The following is an 18,889-nucleotide window of genomic DNA, read 5'->3' as shown; positions in this document are numbered from 1 at the left end:
AAATGCTCAATGTTAAGCAGGGAATAGAAATTACCATTTTTTAAGGACTTTGGAATGTCCCGGCATGGGAACAGAACCAATTACCTAGATTTTTAGGGATAAACAGCGGTATCTTTCAGTAGTAACCTGTACCGTTTCCCTGTTGTAGTTTAATTGTCATTTTGTAACTATATTTATTATTTCAAAGTAATGGGTGACATCAATGTATAATAATAAACAGAAGGGTTCATTAACTGAGCATGTAAAACCCTATTTTTCTTCTAAGGTGATATTAAGTAGAAATCTCAGAGCAAATTCTCAACCACCTTTGAAGATATTTCAACTTGAATACATTTTGAATGTTAATTCCATTAAGAATATAGAGAAAAAAATGTCTTACTTGTAGTAGCTATAACCCTAATATATATACAATTAGGAAGTCTTTTTACATTATAGTAAGATATATGTCTTTGCTCAGACAGTGGGAAAGAGATGGAGGAGCCTATAGGGTGTTTACTAGAATGAGGAATAATATCAGGATAATTACGGTAGCCATTTTAAGTCAAATTTTACCTTCCCTATGCATGTCCTTTTACACTACCGTATCGTGTCTTCTTGTTAGACATTAGGGGAACAGGCACGGTAAAAGTAGAGTATTGATTGGATCAAGGAACTTTAGATACAATAATTAAGGTAACTTCCTGATGGCACCTACGTGTATACAGGTTTAACTGTATTTAACAGTGTATTTATCTCTCCCAAATATAACAATATCTCTGACAAGTTTTCTCCATAACTGAAGCTATTTATAGTTAATGCTCAATTGGCTACGCTCAGCGTCAGACTAACTTTTCAGTTCAATGCCTGGCCTGTATCACTGAACTGGTACAGTGCGATAGACAATGTGAGGAGCGAAAGTGTGTACATCCTTCTCCGAAAATCAATATCTGCTCAGGCGTTGTCAAAATCTGAATGCAATGTATAATTCTTAAGGATATATGCTACCTTACACATTATACCTGTGATCAGTGTAAGAATTAAGGAGTTATGCTACCTTATGCATTATACCTGTGATCTGTGCTAGAGTTATCTTCCTTAAGGATATATGCTACCTTACACATTATACCTGTGATTTGTGTTAGAGTTGTCTCCCTTAAGGATACTTAGAGGCACTCAAATACTAAATTTGGCAATTGTTGATGACAAAGTATACGAGACAAAGGGAGAGATTTCTTTCCAGTAGTACTGGTAGGGGACTAATAAGTTCACTGCATGATCCCGGGCTTGTTATTGTAGGAATACAACTTTATAGACCGAACAATAAAAAACATCGACAGTGGGATTGTGTTTGCCTGTATCAAACTAAGCCAATCACTCTGGTTCTACATGATCTGCAAATAAAGCACGCACAATATCAGCAAAGAATAAAAGTGAATACCATCCCAATCACATAAATAATACATCTAAAATCGCCAGATTTCCAAAGTACATTGAAACAAGAGGATACTCCAATGTGTTATACGCTACATGTGTCTTTTTTTCCCAACAGTTACCATGAAGCAGCTAATGAAAAGCAATAACATTCACCTTTCAAGATTCGAATAATTCCTTGATTGAAACTGGTTGAATTGCTAACATGGTCACAATGACGGATTTTACCTCTTAAACTTCAGTTTTGTTTATGATACTCAACTCGTCCAAACTCAATCAGGCTGATTGGATTTTCAAACAAATCTATTTCATATCCAAGACCAGTGAGCTTTTTATTTCTGTTTGTGTTTTGTTTACCGTATTAATTCTACTGTTGCAATTAATGATGTAAGACCAAACAAACATAATAATTTGTTTTTCGTTGAACCTGCTCAAAATTCAAATTTTAGCTATGAATGAATTGGTTTTTTACACAGAAACAGCGTTAAACTTTTCCAACATACTGATTTTTACATGCATGGTTTAAATCAGGTAGGCTTATATCTCCTCAACAGATATAGCTAAACTAAATATCCTGGAATGTTATCACAATATATAGCAATATAGAAATAATGTATTGTGATATATGTCAAAATGAAAACAGCGTTTAATTTAAAAACAACTTGTCAGAATGTAATAAAATCTCTAAAGATTTAAATTTACATTAAACTGACCATCGATTTCTGTATACTGGAACATTTTCACTGCAGTATAATTTTACCCATTTTTCGCCCTCCGTTAATTCAGGTGAATTTATCATTATAACATAAGATACATAGTAATTAAAAGTGAAGGGTGAATTTAATGTTTGGCAAAAATGGTTTTTACCTTCGCAGGATTAAAATTTGCCTGGGAGAAAATGTCCCCCGTATACAGTATAAAATTTAAACCGATTCCCACCACCAGTAAAAGCTTGATGATGGCTACTGGCATTTTTGTTAACGTGCAAAGTTAACTCATTAACCTCTGAAGACACATTTGAACTCTTCCTATTCAATGGTTGGAATAGTTCATTATCAAATGTTAGGGGTGAATTAGTTAAAACACCTAGAACATACATAAAAATTAAGCTTTTCAAAAAACAATCGTAAAACAGCTACATTTCTTTCTGTATTGGTATACGGTATGCCTGTGAATATATATCGCAATATACCAGGTTTTTTATAAAAAGTGACAGCCCCACTCTGATTTCTGAGTTCTGATTCTGAGATCTGGTTTTTTGGTTTAAGTCCAGTTCATACTTCTAGAGCAGTGCCAGGGTGAAAAATATAGGAACCTCATTTCACAACTAGTTTTAGTCAAATATATAAAAGGTTTATAGAGATACTATCAGTTAAATAAATATCACTGAATCAAGATCTTCTTTATGATTCATTAAAATAAAGGTGAACTGAATCTTTACTATTCATGTAGCAAGACACTGCCTTAGTATTAAAATGACTTCTTCCAAATCTATTTTGAATCTTTATCAATAATTTCAATATTTTATTTCAATTGAAAATCATATCAAGTTCCATCAGTTTTTTAAATTTTACAGAATCAACTTTGTTTTCCATTGTAAATCTTACCTAGCTGTTGTATTGTTATATTAAATATTGTCATAAATAGTTTTTTTGTTATGGTGTATACTTACCGGCATTTCCAAGCAGTCTGGCTTTTTTCACTACAAAGAAAAAAACAAAAATACTGATTAAAAGTCAGCAATAGAGAATAATTAATTTCCCCTTCTTTCTTCAATACACACTGACAAATCACTATAACTCGTCACAATTCAAAAGTACTTAATGAATTGCAATACGTTGTTAAAGCAATATAATTTCTCAAACCATTCAATGATAATGTCAACATTTACATATAATAATTGCTGGGTATCGTAATACAGTGTTCTCGGACAATACACTTTATCCTGACTGTTAGTCTGCCCAGCTGTGTACATGGGTACCGTAATACAGTGTCCTTGAATAAGACACTTAATCCTGTTAGTCTCCCCAGCTGTGTAAATGGGTGCCGTAATACAGTGTCCTTGAACAAGACACTTTATCCTGAGAGTCTGCCAAGCTGTGTACATGGATACCGTAATACAGTGTCCTTGAACAAGACACTTTATCCCGAGAGTCTGCCAAGCTGTGTACATGGGTACCGTAATACAGTGTCCTTGAATAAGACACTTAATCCTGTTAGTCTGCCCAGCTGTGTACATGGGTACCGTAATACAGTGTCCTTAAATAAGACACTTAATCCTGTTAGTCTGCCCAGCTGTGTACATGGGTACCATAATACAGTGTCCTTGAACAAGACACTTTATCCCGAGAGTCTGCCCAGCTGTGTACATGGGTACCGTAATACGATGTCCTTGAATAAGACACTTAATCCTGTTAGTCTGCCCAGCTGTATAAATGGGCACCGTAATATGTACAGTGTTCTTGAAAAAGACACTTAATCCTGTTATTCTGCCCAGCTGTATAAATGGGTACCGTAATATGTACAGTGTCCTTGAATAAGACACTTAATCCTGTTAGTCTGCCCAGCTGTATTAATGGGTACCGTAATATGTACAGTGTTCTTGAACAAGACACTTTATCCTGATAGTCAGTCAACCAGCTGTACAAATCATCAGTTCCTCGGAAATTTTCTGCAAGACATATCTGGATCCTGGTAATCCAGAAGGCAATCATCACCTTCCATGTACTTTTCCGCCACAGTAATTTAACTGGGCTGTGTGGGTGACTAGACTCAATAGGAGACTTTCCATTTTCGGAATTTTCTTTTATCATTGACGTTAAAAGTACACTATCGATCAATATCTTCATCATATGATGCTGAGTCGTGGGATTTTATAAATAGGTCGTGATTGTTGTCCACTGCCTCTTTATACTATAGATATCTGATGTCTTAACTGAATCAGAACCAGGTCACTCTTAAAATAGAAAACTTCTGTTTCCTCCACACTGTAATTACTGTATTTTAGTGTAAAACAATATCCAAAATATACACAACTCCATCTTTTTCTTTTAACTTTCTCATCACTGAACATGATGAAGAGATCTTCAGTTGCAGCATTATAAAATCATAATATCTCTGCAAAATTAATCAACCTCCTAATACATATCAGATAAGTATATCTTTATCACCATATATAGGTCGATATATGGTGAGAAAACTAGGCGCATCATTTTTTTTTTTTTTAAATTGATGACATGATATTTGATAAACTAATTAATAATTAAATGTCTTACCAATTAAACATAACAAGAGAGGCTGCATGCTTCAGACCGAAGTCCTTGTACGACTTCAGCACCCTTCAGTAGGCTTACCGTCAAATGACATTTATTCTCAAGCCAGCTTCTGTACACTTTATATATATCACAGGTTTATAATCAATATTTCCATCCCTCAGTGTGTCAGATAGCTACTGTGTCACTGATCATCATGTCAACAATTCACTACCACCTGTACATGTTCTGACCCCAATTGTGTGAGCTTTCACCTTTCACCTTATAATACCCAGTATCCCCCTTGGGGTCATAATTGATTTTTACTGAAAGCACTGTAACTGCCAAGAGATGGGCCAGCCATATGACCTTTGACCTTAGACCTTTGTTCTCCCCCTTGGGGTCAAAATTGATTGCAGCAGGCACTCAAAGTGACATGTCATAAGCAAATTAGATAGGACATTTGAGATTAAATTTTACAGTCACTGTAAGTCTATACACTAACAGATGTAGAGGAGAATAAATTCTACGTCAAACCCTGTAATGTAACCGCCTTTCGAACAGGAAACAGTACTGTAATAGGATAATGTAAGGATCTCGGGTTACAGATAATCTATACAATTCCACCCAATTTCCTACAATTTTGACATATTAAATCATGTATATGACGTACATTTTTTTATATCGTATACATTTTTATTTCTGTAATTTTCTTCCAAGCACTTTATTCACAAGGATTTGAAAATCACAGTAGATTTGTATCTTGTATAAAGGTACTTACCAACAAATTATATATTCAAGAAATATTTGAATTCACAAAGGTCTTTCTTGATTTATGGACGAAATAAAACTGCCGGCCACATTCACAAGGAAAATTTCAAAACAGTTCACATTTTTTTCGAAAACAATTTAGTCTCTACGTAGTGTCTGCTATAACGTGTGTATACGTGTAGTATTATTTTTTTACATAGTGTCTGCTATAAAGTTGTTATACGTGTCATATTATATTTTTGTTAACAGAAGATGGCCATAACAGAGTGTTTGGGGAAAGGGAGCTCATATCATTTTAAATAAGCTAGAGCCTGAAAAAAGAGGAAGTGCACTTATTATAGTGAATACGGTAAACTTTTTCTCAAATTAATGACAAACTTTCCTGATTAACATCTCCAAGGTTTGCATAAGAGGATTTTGAATTAACACAAAATATAACACGATGATCGTAGGCCTACTGATGAAAGGATTTCATCATGAAAATGGAGGTCAAAATAATTCAGTAAATCCGATGTAAGTTAAATTCAGCTACCTAAGATCTAAAATCAATTAACCTTCATGAATTCTTGCAGTCTTGTAGTCTTTGAAAGGAAAATTGAAAGCCAAATTGACAATGGAGTCTGTACCCCACTCCCTGGTCTTATCTCAGCTTGTATAGTAAGCTCAAACTGACAATGGAGTCCGTACCCCACTCCCTGGTCTCATCTCAGCTTGTACAGTAAGCTCAAACTGACAATGGAGTGCGTACCCCACTCCCTGGTCTTATCTCAGCTTGTACCGTAAGCTCAAACTGACAATGGAGTACGTTCCCCACTCCCTGGTCTCATCTCAGCTTGTACAGTAAGCTCAAACTGACATTGGAGTACGTACCCCACTCCCTGGCCTTATCTCAGCTTGTATAGTGAGCTCAAACTGACAATGGAGTATGTACCCCACTCCCTGGTCTTATCTCAGCTTGTATAGTAAGCTCAAACTGACAATGGAGTACGTACCCCTCTCCCTGGTCTTATCTCAGCTTGTACAGTAAGCTTAAACTGACAATGGAGTACGTACCCCACTCCCGGGTCTTATCTCAGCTTTTACAGTAAGCTCAAACTGACAATGGAGCCCGTACCCCACTCCCTGGTCTTATCTAAGCTTGTACAGTAAGCTCAAACTGACAATGGAGTACGTCCCCCACTCACTGGTCTTATCTCAGCTTGTACAGTAAGCTCAAACTGACAATGGAGTACGTTCCCCACTCCCTGGTCTTATCTCAGCTTGTACAGTAAGCTCAAACTGACAATGGAGTCCGTACGCCACTCCCTGGTCTTATCTCAGCTTGTACAGTAAGCTCAAACTGACAATGGAGTTCGTACCCCTCTCCCTGGTCTTATCTCAGCTTGTACAGCAAGCTCAAACTGACAATGGAGTACGTACCCCACTCCCGGGTCTTATCTCAGCTTTTACAGTAAGCTCAAACTGACAATGGAGCCCGTACCCCACTCCCTGGTCTTATCTAAGCTTGTACAGTAAGCTCAAACTGACAATGGAGTACGTACCCCGCTCCCTGGTCTCATCTCAGCTTGTACAGTAAGCTCAAACTGACAATGGAGTACGTCCCCCACTCACTGGTCTTATCTCAGCTTGTACAGTAAGCTCAAACTGACAATGGAGTCCGTACCCCTCTCCCTGGTCTTATCTCAGCTTGTACAGTAAGCTCAAATTGAGTCTGGATTGCTACAGACTATACATACAGCTTACAAGATTTTTGCATAATTTTCAGGATCAAGAAAGAAACAATGATCTATTGTGGTATATTTATACCCATATGCTGGCCATGATGCAAGTATTACCGTTTCTCCGATATTTGTACCTGATCATTAAAGCGTCGTTAGTGTCGATGGACAATCGTAAGGTCTTTGCGACATTTCCTGGCTAATTGGTCTTTGATTTTACACAATCTCATATTGGTTGTTTTTTTATGACATTCAATCAATATGCCATGAGAAATGGGTAACGGCACTTAACTGTTTTGATGAGACTACAGAGCTCGACCGCTCACAGTATAGTCAGCTGATCACGAGGTCTTATAGACGGCCGGGACAGCATTTAATAGGCTTCAAGATTTAACAACTGATCACATGTGCGTTTAACTGTAGTTTACTTACTATAATAACCTAGAAGCATAAAACCTAAAACTCTGAGAGAGAGATAAATGAGAAGAAGACGAACAAGAAAAAGGTGAACCATCAATAGGAATGTTACCGAGAGTGAAATGGCCAAGAGGCTGCATGGTGATCTTAGAATAAAGCCATGCAAACTTGATGACTTTTATTTATTTTGACCTACACATAGGTCATGTACGTGACACAACATAATTTATGAAATTACCTTCCTACACAGGAAGGTCAAATGTGACTGGTCGAAATATATACCAAGGTATATATACACTTTTAATTGAGATCAAGTGATCCTCAGACAAATGTAGGAGCTTCAAAGTCTTTATCGTTCATCTCATCTGCATGAGAGGAATATCATCACTTCTCTCCGTCAGCTCGTAAATGTAGTTCAGTAAACACTCAAGCCTTAAATGAGAAATCTAACCAGTTAGCCGCTGTCCTTCTGATCTACGTGCAGATAGTATGCGCCCTCAACTGTACTGTTTTGACCAGAGAGAACCAACTCGGACCCATTCTGTCCATCTAGTATTGATCTGTCTGCTGGCCAAATATCAATCATCCATGACAATATCTATAAATAGAATCACCTGTCATGTATCCGATCCTGAAGCTGTCTATTAGCCAATCAATTCCACACAAATGATTGTATACTCTGCAGAATACGCATTATCTGGTATTATCGGGGAGATTATCGTGGTATTTAATTGGTTGTATGGTAAGAAAATGTTCAGCTTTCTTTCGTAAGGATATTTACATCTGTGTTTCTGTTTCTTCAGGTTTATAACGTTTGTATTTTGTTTTGTCTGAGGCAGATATTGGTCATTTCTAAACACATCAAAACAAGGCCTGTTAACACCTGAGGGTACACTAAATTGACCCCAAATATCTCCCAAGGGGTCAAACAGATTTTTTCAAATAGAGCAATTGAAGTAGGTCTGACCCAAAGGCTTTGGTCTGTTTGTGTTTTACGTCCTATTAACAGCTATGGTCATTTAAGGACATGCCAGGTTTTGGTGGAGGAGGAAAGCCGGAGTTCCCGGAGAAAAACAACCGACCTACGGCCATGCAGTACCCATATGGTGACTGCCCCCCCTGCGACCCAGTGGTAGAGGGCTAGTGGTAGCAGAATGTCAGATGCCTTAATCACTTGGCCACTGTGTCCCCTAAAGGCATTTTCATACCAAACTCAATCCTTATCAATGAGGGCCCGTAAAACAGGGGGGAGCTAGGGTGGCAAAAGAAAGTTGCATGTGAAATTATCCTGAACGGTTCTGAAGATATGATACAGAAAAGATAGATAAATTCTGCATTTTTGAGGTACTGAAGTAACAGTAACATGTTGAATACGAGAAACTCACTCAAAGCTAAAGGGGCAACTAGACTACTAAATTGTATCAAGTTTTATCATGCTATCTTGAACTGATTCGAAATATGTTCTGGAAACAACCAATTTTTTTTTTACATTTTTTGCTATTTGTTTTCATGGTTACAGGAAAAAAAAAAGTAAAACATGAAATTACTTCCTAATACTAAAAGGCACTGCATACTACTGGACTGATGTGCATGCAAAGTTTAACATATTTATCTTAAATGATTTTTGAGTTATTGCCCAAGAAGGCAACCAGATGGATGTTCACATGAAAGGACAAAACGTTACCAATTTCTTTGTACATCCCCCACCAAAAGAATGGGCTGGGAATAAATATATTGCCTTACCTATACCAACCCTGATGTTTTTAAATGGTGAAATCAGAAACACAAATACTGGTTTTTGTCGTAAGGGGTTGCACAGTTAGGGAATGGTATATTTTTTAGGTGAATGTCATGCATGCATGTAGTACATGTACACATGTTTACCATACCGATATATGTTAAGCCATTTGTACTAAGCCTCTTATAATTACAAGGACATACATTTCTTAAAGGATATGAACTAGGCCCCTAATTACAAGGACATGTATCAGATACTTTACTTATAGGACATGAACCAACTAGGCCCCTAATTACAAGGACATGTATCAGATACTTTTCTTATAGGACATGTACCAACTAGGCCCCTAATTACAAGAACATGTATCAGATAGTTTACTTATAGGACATGTACCAACTAGTCCCCTAATTACAAGAACATGTATCAGATACTTTACTTATAGCACATGTACCAACTAGGCCCCTAATTCCAAGGACATGTATCAGATACTTTTCTTATAGGACTATACCAACTAGGCCCCTTACTAGAACATTTGTACTAAGCCTCTTATAATTACAAGGACATACATTTCTTAAAGAATATGAACTAGGCCCCTAATTACAAGGACATGTATCAGATACTTTTCTTATAGGACTATACCAACTAGGCCCCTTACTAGAACATGTACTAGATTCTCTGGTTAAAGTATGCGTACTAGCTATATATATAGTATTGGTGTCCTCGTTAGGACATAAACGGTACATCTGTTTCCGTCCCTAATATATATACATGTACATCAATAGATCAGCTAAGAAACAAATCACATTTCTTTGAGTGTAGGTCTCCCACGGAACGTAATTACATACCAGCCATGTCGTCTCATAGATGTTCAGTCTAAAACGGTACTGTGGTAATTATAGTAAAACCATCTGAATCGTTAGGCCAAACGAATATGTCCGCAGGTACCGTACTCTGTGATTATCTGTACCTCATTCAAGCTCAAAATTAGAATGGCTCCGTTACATTTTTTGACATTGTCAATCAGACTCTCGTCTTATTGCGAATTGTCAATTATTAAAACAATATCATCAACTCAACATCTACAGTGAATATTACGAGTGTTATACTATTGACATAAAATCAATACAGCATCATGTTATATACTTCTTCTGACAACGTACACTTCACCTACATGTACACAAGAAAACTCCTCTGAAATCTCTGAGCATCATATATGGTTTTTATATCATTTCACAGGCTAAAGATAATTCAAGCTCACAAAATTGTTACCCTGATGGACCGTTTTTTTAGTAAAGAATGAGAGGATCGCGGTTGCAGATAACAGGTCATGGAATACATTTCTCAGCAGTACTTAGGATGTCTGCATGATGAGCAAACAAAATAAATAGTTGTGTAATTACTGGTTTCCTATCTGACTCTATTTTTCACTTTTGACCCTAAAACATTCAATTCTAAGAGAAAAAATAAAGAAATGAAAACAAGAATGAAATGAAAACAAGAATTAACTATTTTTCAAGCTATAAGCTAGAACTTCAATACCAGTTTTGGGCTTGTTTTCAGGGGACAGATAGACACTTACATACATGTTTTCAAATGGATTTAAAGAGCATATCAAGTGTTTTTGTTTCAAGCTAACCATAATAATTCATGTGCATTATATTACATACCTGTGTGGAAATTAAATTAAATTTCCATCACTGGGGGGAAAAATAGATGTTTTTCATAGCTAATAATATATAGAGTATATACCCTAGTTTGTGGAGACACAACAGGAAACACAAATATACTTTTGTTTGGCCTTTTACGTATTCCATTTATTTTGATTTAATAAAATACAATATTAGATGAATAAATTGGAAATTTTCTCAATTCAACTAGAACAGAATTCAGAGCGCGAAATAGAAACACTGTCATACATATATAACATTCCTTTAAGATGAGCTGCATATTATATTAAATACTTTAAATGGTTTATGCAGGACTTTTAATTTACATATGAACCACTTACCATTTATATCGCATCCCTATAATTAGTACATATACAACCAATATATTCATCACAATGACAGCTGACGTCAATAATTCAGCCAGCAACAAAAATGCGGTACCTAAGTAACTGTTTAGACACTATTCCATTTCCTTGCCAATATACTGTAACTAAGGATGGAAAAATGCACAGCATGACAGGGTTAGACACTTTTTTCTCGGTAGTCCACAGGACTACAGTAGTTGAATAGATTATTTACTAGTCCTTTGTCAATGTAACTAAGTACAAGATTTCCTGATAAGGAAACATCGCAATCTACAGCACGAAACATCAAAAGTAGGGAACCCTCCCCGTAACTTCAAATATATATAAGTACTATGTACTAGTACTGGGAATCGGTCTGATTTTGAAGATCGATTATCGGACATCGGCTGAAATAAGCGCCACAAAGAATGCATTTAATAAATTGAAATTTTGTCCAATCATTAAAAAAAATCGATATACAGATGTAACTACATGTTATTTTGCTAATAACTTTATCTAAGAGACTTTCATATGATGAGACGAGTCGTGTCATGATAGCAATTAATCGTAACACAAACAAATCAGGTTAAGCACTTGATATGACATTTATTATTGTGATTTAAGTTAACCCATTTGAAATTGAGTCAAATTGAGTTGGTACAGTAAAGTTTATGTCCCACCATCCTTCGATGAAAAAAGAAAGTATATGTTTTCATTCCGGTGGCCGCCATTTGTCGTACTTTCGGATTTCGTCAGTTATAAATTTAGCCGTACCTACAAAACACTGCACTGACCTTGATTACGTAAAGACGATATAGCTACCACACTTGAATGAGCGAGAATCAACAAGAACGGATGAAAGGGACGTTTTATTTTGGATTATACATGAAAAGCAACTGTATGTACCTTAAGAATTTCAGTTCTTAATGACAAACCTACACAAACGATCTTCTTCATGACAAAGTTTCAAAATTGATCTTTCATGTGCTAAATCGATTATCGAATCGACCTCATGTCAGGTTCGATTTAATCAATGTTTGCGGTTATCGGTACACCACTACTATATACATGTTTACGATTACTGTCATGACAATGCTAATTAAAGACCGCTTCTATAGTGCCACCACACAGAATTATTTAAAGATTCAACGCTTTATTTCATCACACAGACACATTAAGATGTGTTGTAGATGAAACACAAGTAAAACCTTGACATATAATGCCCCTCGTTCTATCTGCCATCTTTCTTACCACCAACATAACTGAAAGCCCAATTTTGCTCCTTTTTCCTTTTAAAAAGAATTCCTTTATATGCATATATCCCTCAACATATTGCCAGACCCCTTTATAATGCCAAAATTGCTCTGGACAAATGCTGGTGTGGCAGTATAACAAAGGTTTTCAGTACATCATTCATTAAAATTTGAAAAGTCATAATTTCAATTTTAAAAATGGGCTCATACCAATTTTCAGCAAAATAAAGCATCATGGTCATTTTTTTTCAGTATCAAAGAAGTTCCAACATTTCCATCATTACTGTCAGTGGAACAAAACTCCTTAAAAGCAGTTCTGGACTTAGGCTGAGCCCGCGATAATACCTTGCTTACAGTAAAGCTTACATTTACCTAAACAACTATAATCTTAGTCTTACTAAAAAGAAATGTAATGAGCTTGCTTCATCTGTTGAACATTTCCTGTGCTATTTATTTAACAAATAAGGAAAAACATTACTATAATTTAAAGCGTAATCAAAAACATTTTAAATGAATCATTGACCTAGAACTATCTATATCTTTGATATCTGATTAGCAATTTAGCAGACAGCAGCAACTTGCTTCTTTAACAAGTGCATACACTATATAAAGATTTGAATCGCCATAAAGACACATGCAATCATGGGAAGAAGTCTTAGAAAGTCTTAAAAAATCATTTCGCAAAATAAGAGCATAAATTCATCATAGTTTAAGCTGTTCTTTGAAATGAAATAATTTAACCAGAGAAAACTGTTAGACCTACATGTCGGATATTCTGTCAATTTCAAAATAAAAATTTGAAAAATGAGAAATCTTGACATTAATTTGTCCATCAGGATCAATCAAGCATCTTAAAACATTTTGGAAAACTTATGTTACAACCACGTTGTAAAGTGGGCAAAAGTGGGTCTCAACACACAAGAAACCCACAAATATAACTTTGGTTTGATTTGTTTGTGCTGAATACATTATATTAACAACTATGGTAATTTAAGGATGAGCTACGTTTTAGTGGTTGAGGAAAACCCTGAGAAAATCCTTTGACCCGCAGCCAGTATACCTGCCACTTGTCCCACGTAGACCTCTAACCGCCGACCAGTACCCTGCCACTTGTCCCGCGTAGGCCTCTAACCCGCGACCCAGTGATGGAGGCTAGTGATCGCAGTTGGGCAGACACTTTAACCACACGGCCAACGCAGCCTCACACGTGAAATAGAGGTACACGTCTATATTATATAACTGGTTTCAAACAATGCCAGGCTTTTCTGAGGTTTAGGAAAGGGATTAAAATACTCGGCCATGTGTCGTATTTGGTTCACTTCAAGTACCATGTACTTGGTTCACTTAACATATACGCATACTTGTGTATAGTACGAGCGTTGTAATAAAATGGCGTCTTCAACAAGTCTTGTCTGCTGGTCGTGTGTAACAACAAACCCAATAAGTAACATAACAGGCCACACTGGAATTCCAACCTCTACCAATTGAGCCACCTGGTCACATGCAATCGACCGAGTCCAGTTCTGCTACATTCCTCCCACCTTTTTCTTTAAGTCTTGGCCCCTGAAGAGAACACTATTTTCAACCCTGGTTAGGGTGTATATTCTCTAACCAAGCATTCACCCAGTACTTGAAACAAGGGCTGATGACACATGGCGCCAGTGTTACAGGAGAAAGAGAAATACACGGCAAAACCAGGGTTCGAACCTGGAACCCTCCGAACACTAGACGGATGATCTACAAATTCAGCTACCTGGTGGCTGGCAAACAATCGAGTCCATTTCCACACATTTATTATATATTTTACAACTACATTTTAGTATTATATAATAATTCTATTGAACATTTTATTGAATTCTTAACAGCAGATGGTACCATAACCATTATTAAATATTTTAAGATATTGCAAATTGTAATTTGAGAACAGTGTTCTAGACTATAAATAAATATGCACATCTTTCAGCATTGCATTCTGATTTATTGTGGTTGACCTAGCCTATATATATACAGTTGTAAAGTACACATACATGTAACTGTTACAAGTTGTATTCTTTACAAACTACACTGTACTATTTTATCTAATTAGTGTATCATGAACCTTTATTGCAATAACAGCTATAGCAAACATTCAGAAATCAATGAAATATTGACAAAATAATTAGTTACTGTCAATTTTCATTTTCCTAATGATCTCAATTACTACGCTCTATAAATAGTCAATACTATTCAGACCAATCACCTGCCTATAAACATATCTATTATATATCATCTCCACCATTTTCGTGACAATGGCCTAGCTTTTGAGGTGACATTATATGAATGTCGTTATCATCTCTTTTCTTGTATGCTGTTTTTATTTGCAATGTAGAGACTGCAGATACATTGTCAGGTCGGCTACATATGCATGTGAGCAGAAGCGTGTCACAGTGAGCGACAGATAAAACTGTGATAAACGCTCAGGTTTACGCCGATATACCGATTTGACCAGTAAACCTGAACCGATTAAATAGTGGCACGTGTCTACCAATATCACAACATGTAGAAATGTTGTGAAATATCCACACACAATTGCTATACGAACGAATAAACACAGGTTCACAACCTGTAAATTACAAATTCGCATCTATGCACGAAAACATTTGCAATACACACACACACGGCTGAGAAGCCGAACGTGTAAAGATAGGAATTGAGGGTTTTTACTCACCACACACACAAAGTAGAGACATATTTATGTCTTAATATCCAAACAGAAGAATATGTACGGTACAACTCATCCTCGTTCCTTCATTTTCACGTTGTAAACACAAATCATATCATCTGCCGCTGCATCTGTCAAACACAGGATTACTATCGGCGGCCATGTTCGTGACGTCACAGCACTAATCAGAAACTTGCTCATGAATATTCAAGTTGTAAATGTTCAATAAGTTTGAATAGGGAGTAAATGATTGCGCGAAAATCGAAGTTGACACTGGGAATTTGAGAATTATCACTCTTCGTTAGTTAATGAAAACTATTGAAGCGCTTGCTACCAATTCCTTTTAACTATATACACACAGTAACACGAATACATTGTGTAAAGGTAATGAAAGTGCGCGCAAACACTAATATCAACACGTGTCTACAGGCCTACACCATAACCAACAATCTAAGGGGCTTCACAGTGATATTTGTTTCTGTTGGTAAGAAGATATGCTGATGTCTATTATAAGATCAATTACACACGATGACGGTTTTATTGATATAATAATTATCATTTATTTTGTTATTTAGTATATTTTTCACATTTGTTAATTATAACAGACGCTTGTTAATTTTGTACGTGCCCCTCCTTATTAACATGCCCCTCCCATTCACTGTAAGACAGCTGTCCCTTCCCCTACACTTGTATGGCAGTTGTCAATCTACCCCCTCTTGATTGACGGATATCACTCCTTTGAGATATAAACTTGCTTTTATTTGTAGCACCCAACTAAAAGCATGTGCCACCGGGTCGCCTAAATGACTTATATATATAACCTCGTGAGCAAATGACCATATCACTTCCCCTGCAGGACAGTTGCCCCGACTTTTCCCTCTCGTCCCGTCCCATCAACCCACCCACCCACCGTGCACTTGTGGGCAGGTACATGCACCCGTCCTGAGACAAATGACGCCCAATGCGCATTATGTATGACGTGTTCCCTCCCCTGTATGACAGACCCTTCATCGTCCTGTATGGCATGCGCCTCTCCCCTTGTATGACAGGTGCCCCCTTCCCCTTCCATACAAGGGGGCACCTGCACATAATGTTATGTACAGTTACGTATTTTTTCTAACTATTTTATGTTATGTACAGCTACGTATTTTTTCTCACTATTTTTATTCTTATCACATATAAATCGTTGTTAATATGAGACACACACACACATCATTCTGTGACGAATGATAGCAGCCCTGTACCTTTCAATAAACCGACCTTTGGAATGAATGCTGGTTCCTCAGTGTCCAATATACATTGTATAATAATTTATATAATTCATGAGTTATAGGTTATATTTCAATTCAATTCAATTAGATTTGAGAAATATAGTGACAAGTGTAATTGAAGTGATACAGGTAGACTTGTTTGTATAACAAAAACATTAGATTGTTGCGAAATGATAGCGAGATGGATTATTTTAAGATTTGAGTGATCTCCCGAGGCGACACATGTCGGGGCTTAGTATACATTCTAGGTAGCTGTGAGAGTTATTTCCCTTCTAAAAGAGGAAATCTACGATTTGTCGTTTGGCATAGGTTAATTAATTGAGTGACGCAAATGAAATGAAGACACACACGAATGCATGCATTCCAGAAATAATAATAATGGGAGATACTTGACCTAGGCTCCTTTGCCCCAGTGTGACAGTCGCTAATTGTACATGATACTCGGGTAAATCAAAGTATTTCAAACGTTTGAAAAATAATGGGAGAAAACTCAGACATACATGTAGATCACAGGTATAAAAAAAAAGTGTGTAGCATACAGCCTTAAACAGAATTGAGACATTCTTTATTCGATGGGATATATTTCAAAAAGTAGTCAGTCATTTTTGCATGCTTCACTGATTGGGAGAAAGATACATTGAGATGCGTCTTTTTGTTTACATGTTATACAAATGGTTTCGACATCAGAATTAAGACAATTAACGTGACGTCATGACAATTTGAAGTCGCAATGAGTGCAAAAGACATGTTGTCAAGACGACGACGTGAAATACTGTTAAAATGATTGTAAGGGAAATAAAGTTTAACTGGATGTCATCACATGACCTGATAATGTGATTTGCTGCCATTTATATGAGATTTATAAAAACTCTCCTCAAGCTTTTCCTTTAGGTCAGCAGAGGTTTGCTATACACTGTNGGGGGGGGGGGGGGGGGGGGGGGGGGGGGAGTATGATAAGTTTGTATCGTATAGATCTAATAGTTTATCACGTAACTACCATATTATAGATTCGCGGAATATAAGATTTAAAGAATAATCCGGAGATGCATTATTTTCACTATGGTCGTTAAAATCCTGATCATGTTATAAAAGGACCTTAAATTCGTTTCATACAACGGGTTTTATGTGGGTCTAATTTATTAGGTTTGAATACCGGAAGCATCAAGTTTCAGTCGGGTGTCAGTCAAAATCCCATCACGGAAAGATCCGGGTTCAGTTGGCGTTTAGTTAGGAAACGAAAGTGGTTTCAGTCGTTTCCGCAGTGTTAAGTTTAGTCAGAGTTTCCTCAGAGAACTGACGTAGATAATGTGGGAGAAGGAGGATTTCGCATTCAACGCGGAAACTCGCAGATGGTATGCGCTGGATCAGTCAGTACGACCATTGCCGTCCTTATGTTCTTTCAAAAAACCCTTAACTTCATATTTGGAACCTCTTCTGACTATCTACCTAAGTTTTTTGTGAACGTAAGGGGAACCGTTTACATACTAAGCTTAGTGATCGGTGCAGTTCTCTTACATACATGTACCATATCTACAGATCTTGTTCAAAGTCGATATTACAACTGTGGAAATCTCTGTGAGAGTACTAGTGCCTATCATCTATCACCAACCAGATGCGTATCTTGTTCCAAAATTTGAATACTTTAAATATTGCCTTCAATTTAGAATTTCTTTTTGTATGGACATTCTCAGTTTTCGTTGGACTTCAACATGCAAGTTTTTACAGATGTGCATTACTTTATGAAACCCATCAATATACTTACCTTGGCATGGTTATATAATCTGCGTGGGAAGGTGCGTGTGATTTGAGTGTGTGTGTAGTTATTTCATTATAATGGACCTGTTTTCATTGTTATCAAATAGAAAACTATCATGTGTTGCAATAGCTTGTGTCTAATCCTTGTCCAAGCTGTTTTGGGACTAGGAATATGTTTAAATTCAATATCCAAAATGAAGTCTTCGCGGATCATTGCGGGATCCTCGGATCTCCGCGTGGTTTTCTTCGGGATTCCAAAATCTTGGAACTTGTTTGCATGCGACAATTTAAAAGTCGTTTCAATAACATCTGCAGTTTGGAAATTCTCTGTAGTTTAAAGAATAATCATTTGATATGACAAATCGGTTAAAATCCTTTAATTTGCCTGGTTGCACACGTCACTTCAAAAACGTTGTTTATCGAGCCTGGTGGGTCACCAAGGTGTTATATAGCGGTATTGATAATAATTATAAATAAAAATGGAATCTTAAATCATGACAAACGGATATGGATCAAAGCATCTGATCGATCTCCGTGGATTTCAAAGTTTGAAAGGAAATAAAGCCACGAGCTACAATCTGGACAACCACTCG

At 36.6% G+C, this 18,889-nt stretch overlaps 1 protein-coding gene across 16 annotated transcripts in view; it reads right to left on the bottom strand.

The window, feature by feature from the left end:
- LOC110456312 (protein unc-13 homolog B-like) overlaps nt 1–15,434 on the bottom strand; it is a 206,445-nt gene extending 191,011 nt beyond the window's left edge. For all 16 annotated transcript variants that reach the window (XM_021506965.1, XM_021506978.1, XM_021506962.1 and 13 more), the window contains exons 1-2: nt 15,277–15,434; nt 3,083–3,112 (exon numbers count right to left, since the gene is read on the bottom strand). In XM_021506965.1, the coding sequence (XP_021362640.1) occupies nt 3,083–3,112; nt 15,277–15,298 (52 nt within the window). In that variant the 5' untranslated portion in view covers nt 15,299–15,434. The remainder of the gene's footprint in view (nt 1–3,082; nt 3,113–15,276) is intronic.
- Between the last annotated feature and the right edge of the window lie 3,455 nt (nt 15,435–18,889).

The sequence above is a fragment of the Mizuhopecten yessoensis genome, unplaced genomic scaffold (assembly GCF_002113885.1).
Source record: "Mizuhopecten yessoensis strain PY_sf001 unplaced genomic scaffold, ASM211388v2 scaffold8657, whole genome shotgun sequence".
Classification (NCBI taxonomy): Eukaryota; Metazoa; Mollusca; class Bivalvia; order Pectinida; family Pectinidae; genus Mizuhopecten; species Mizuhopecten yessoensis.
Note: the sequence above shows the minus strand (reverse complement) of the source record. Positions and strands in the feature narration are given on the sequence as shown.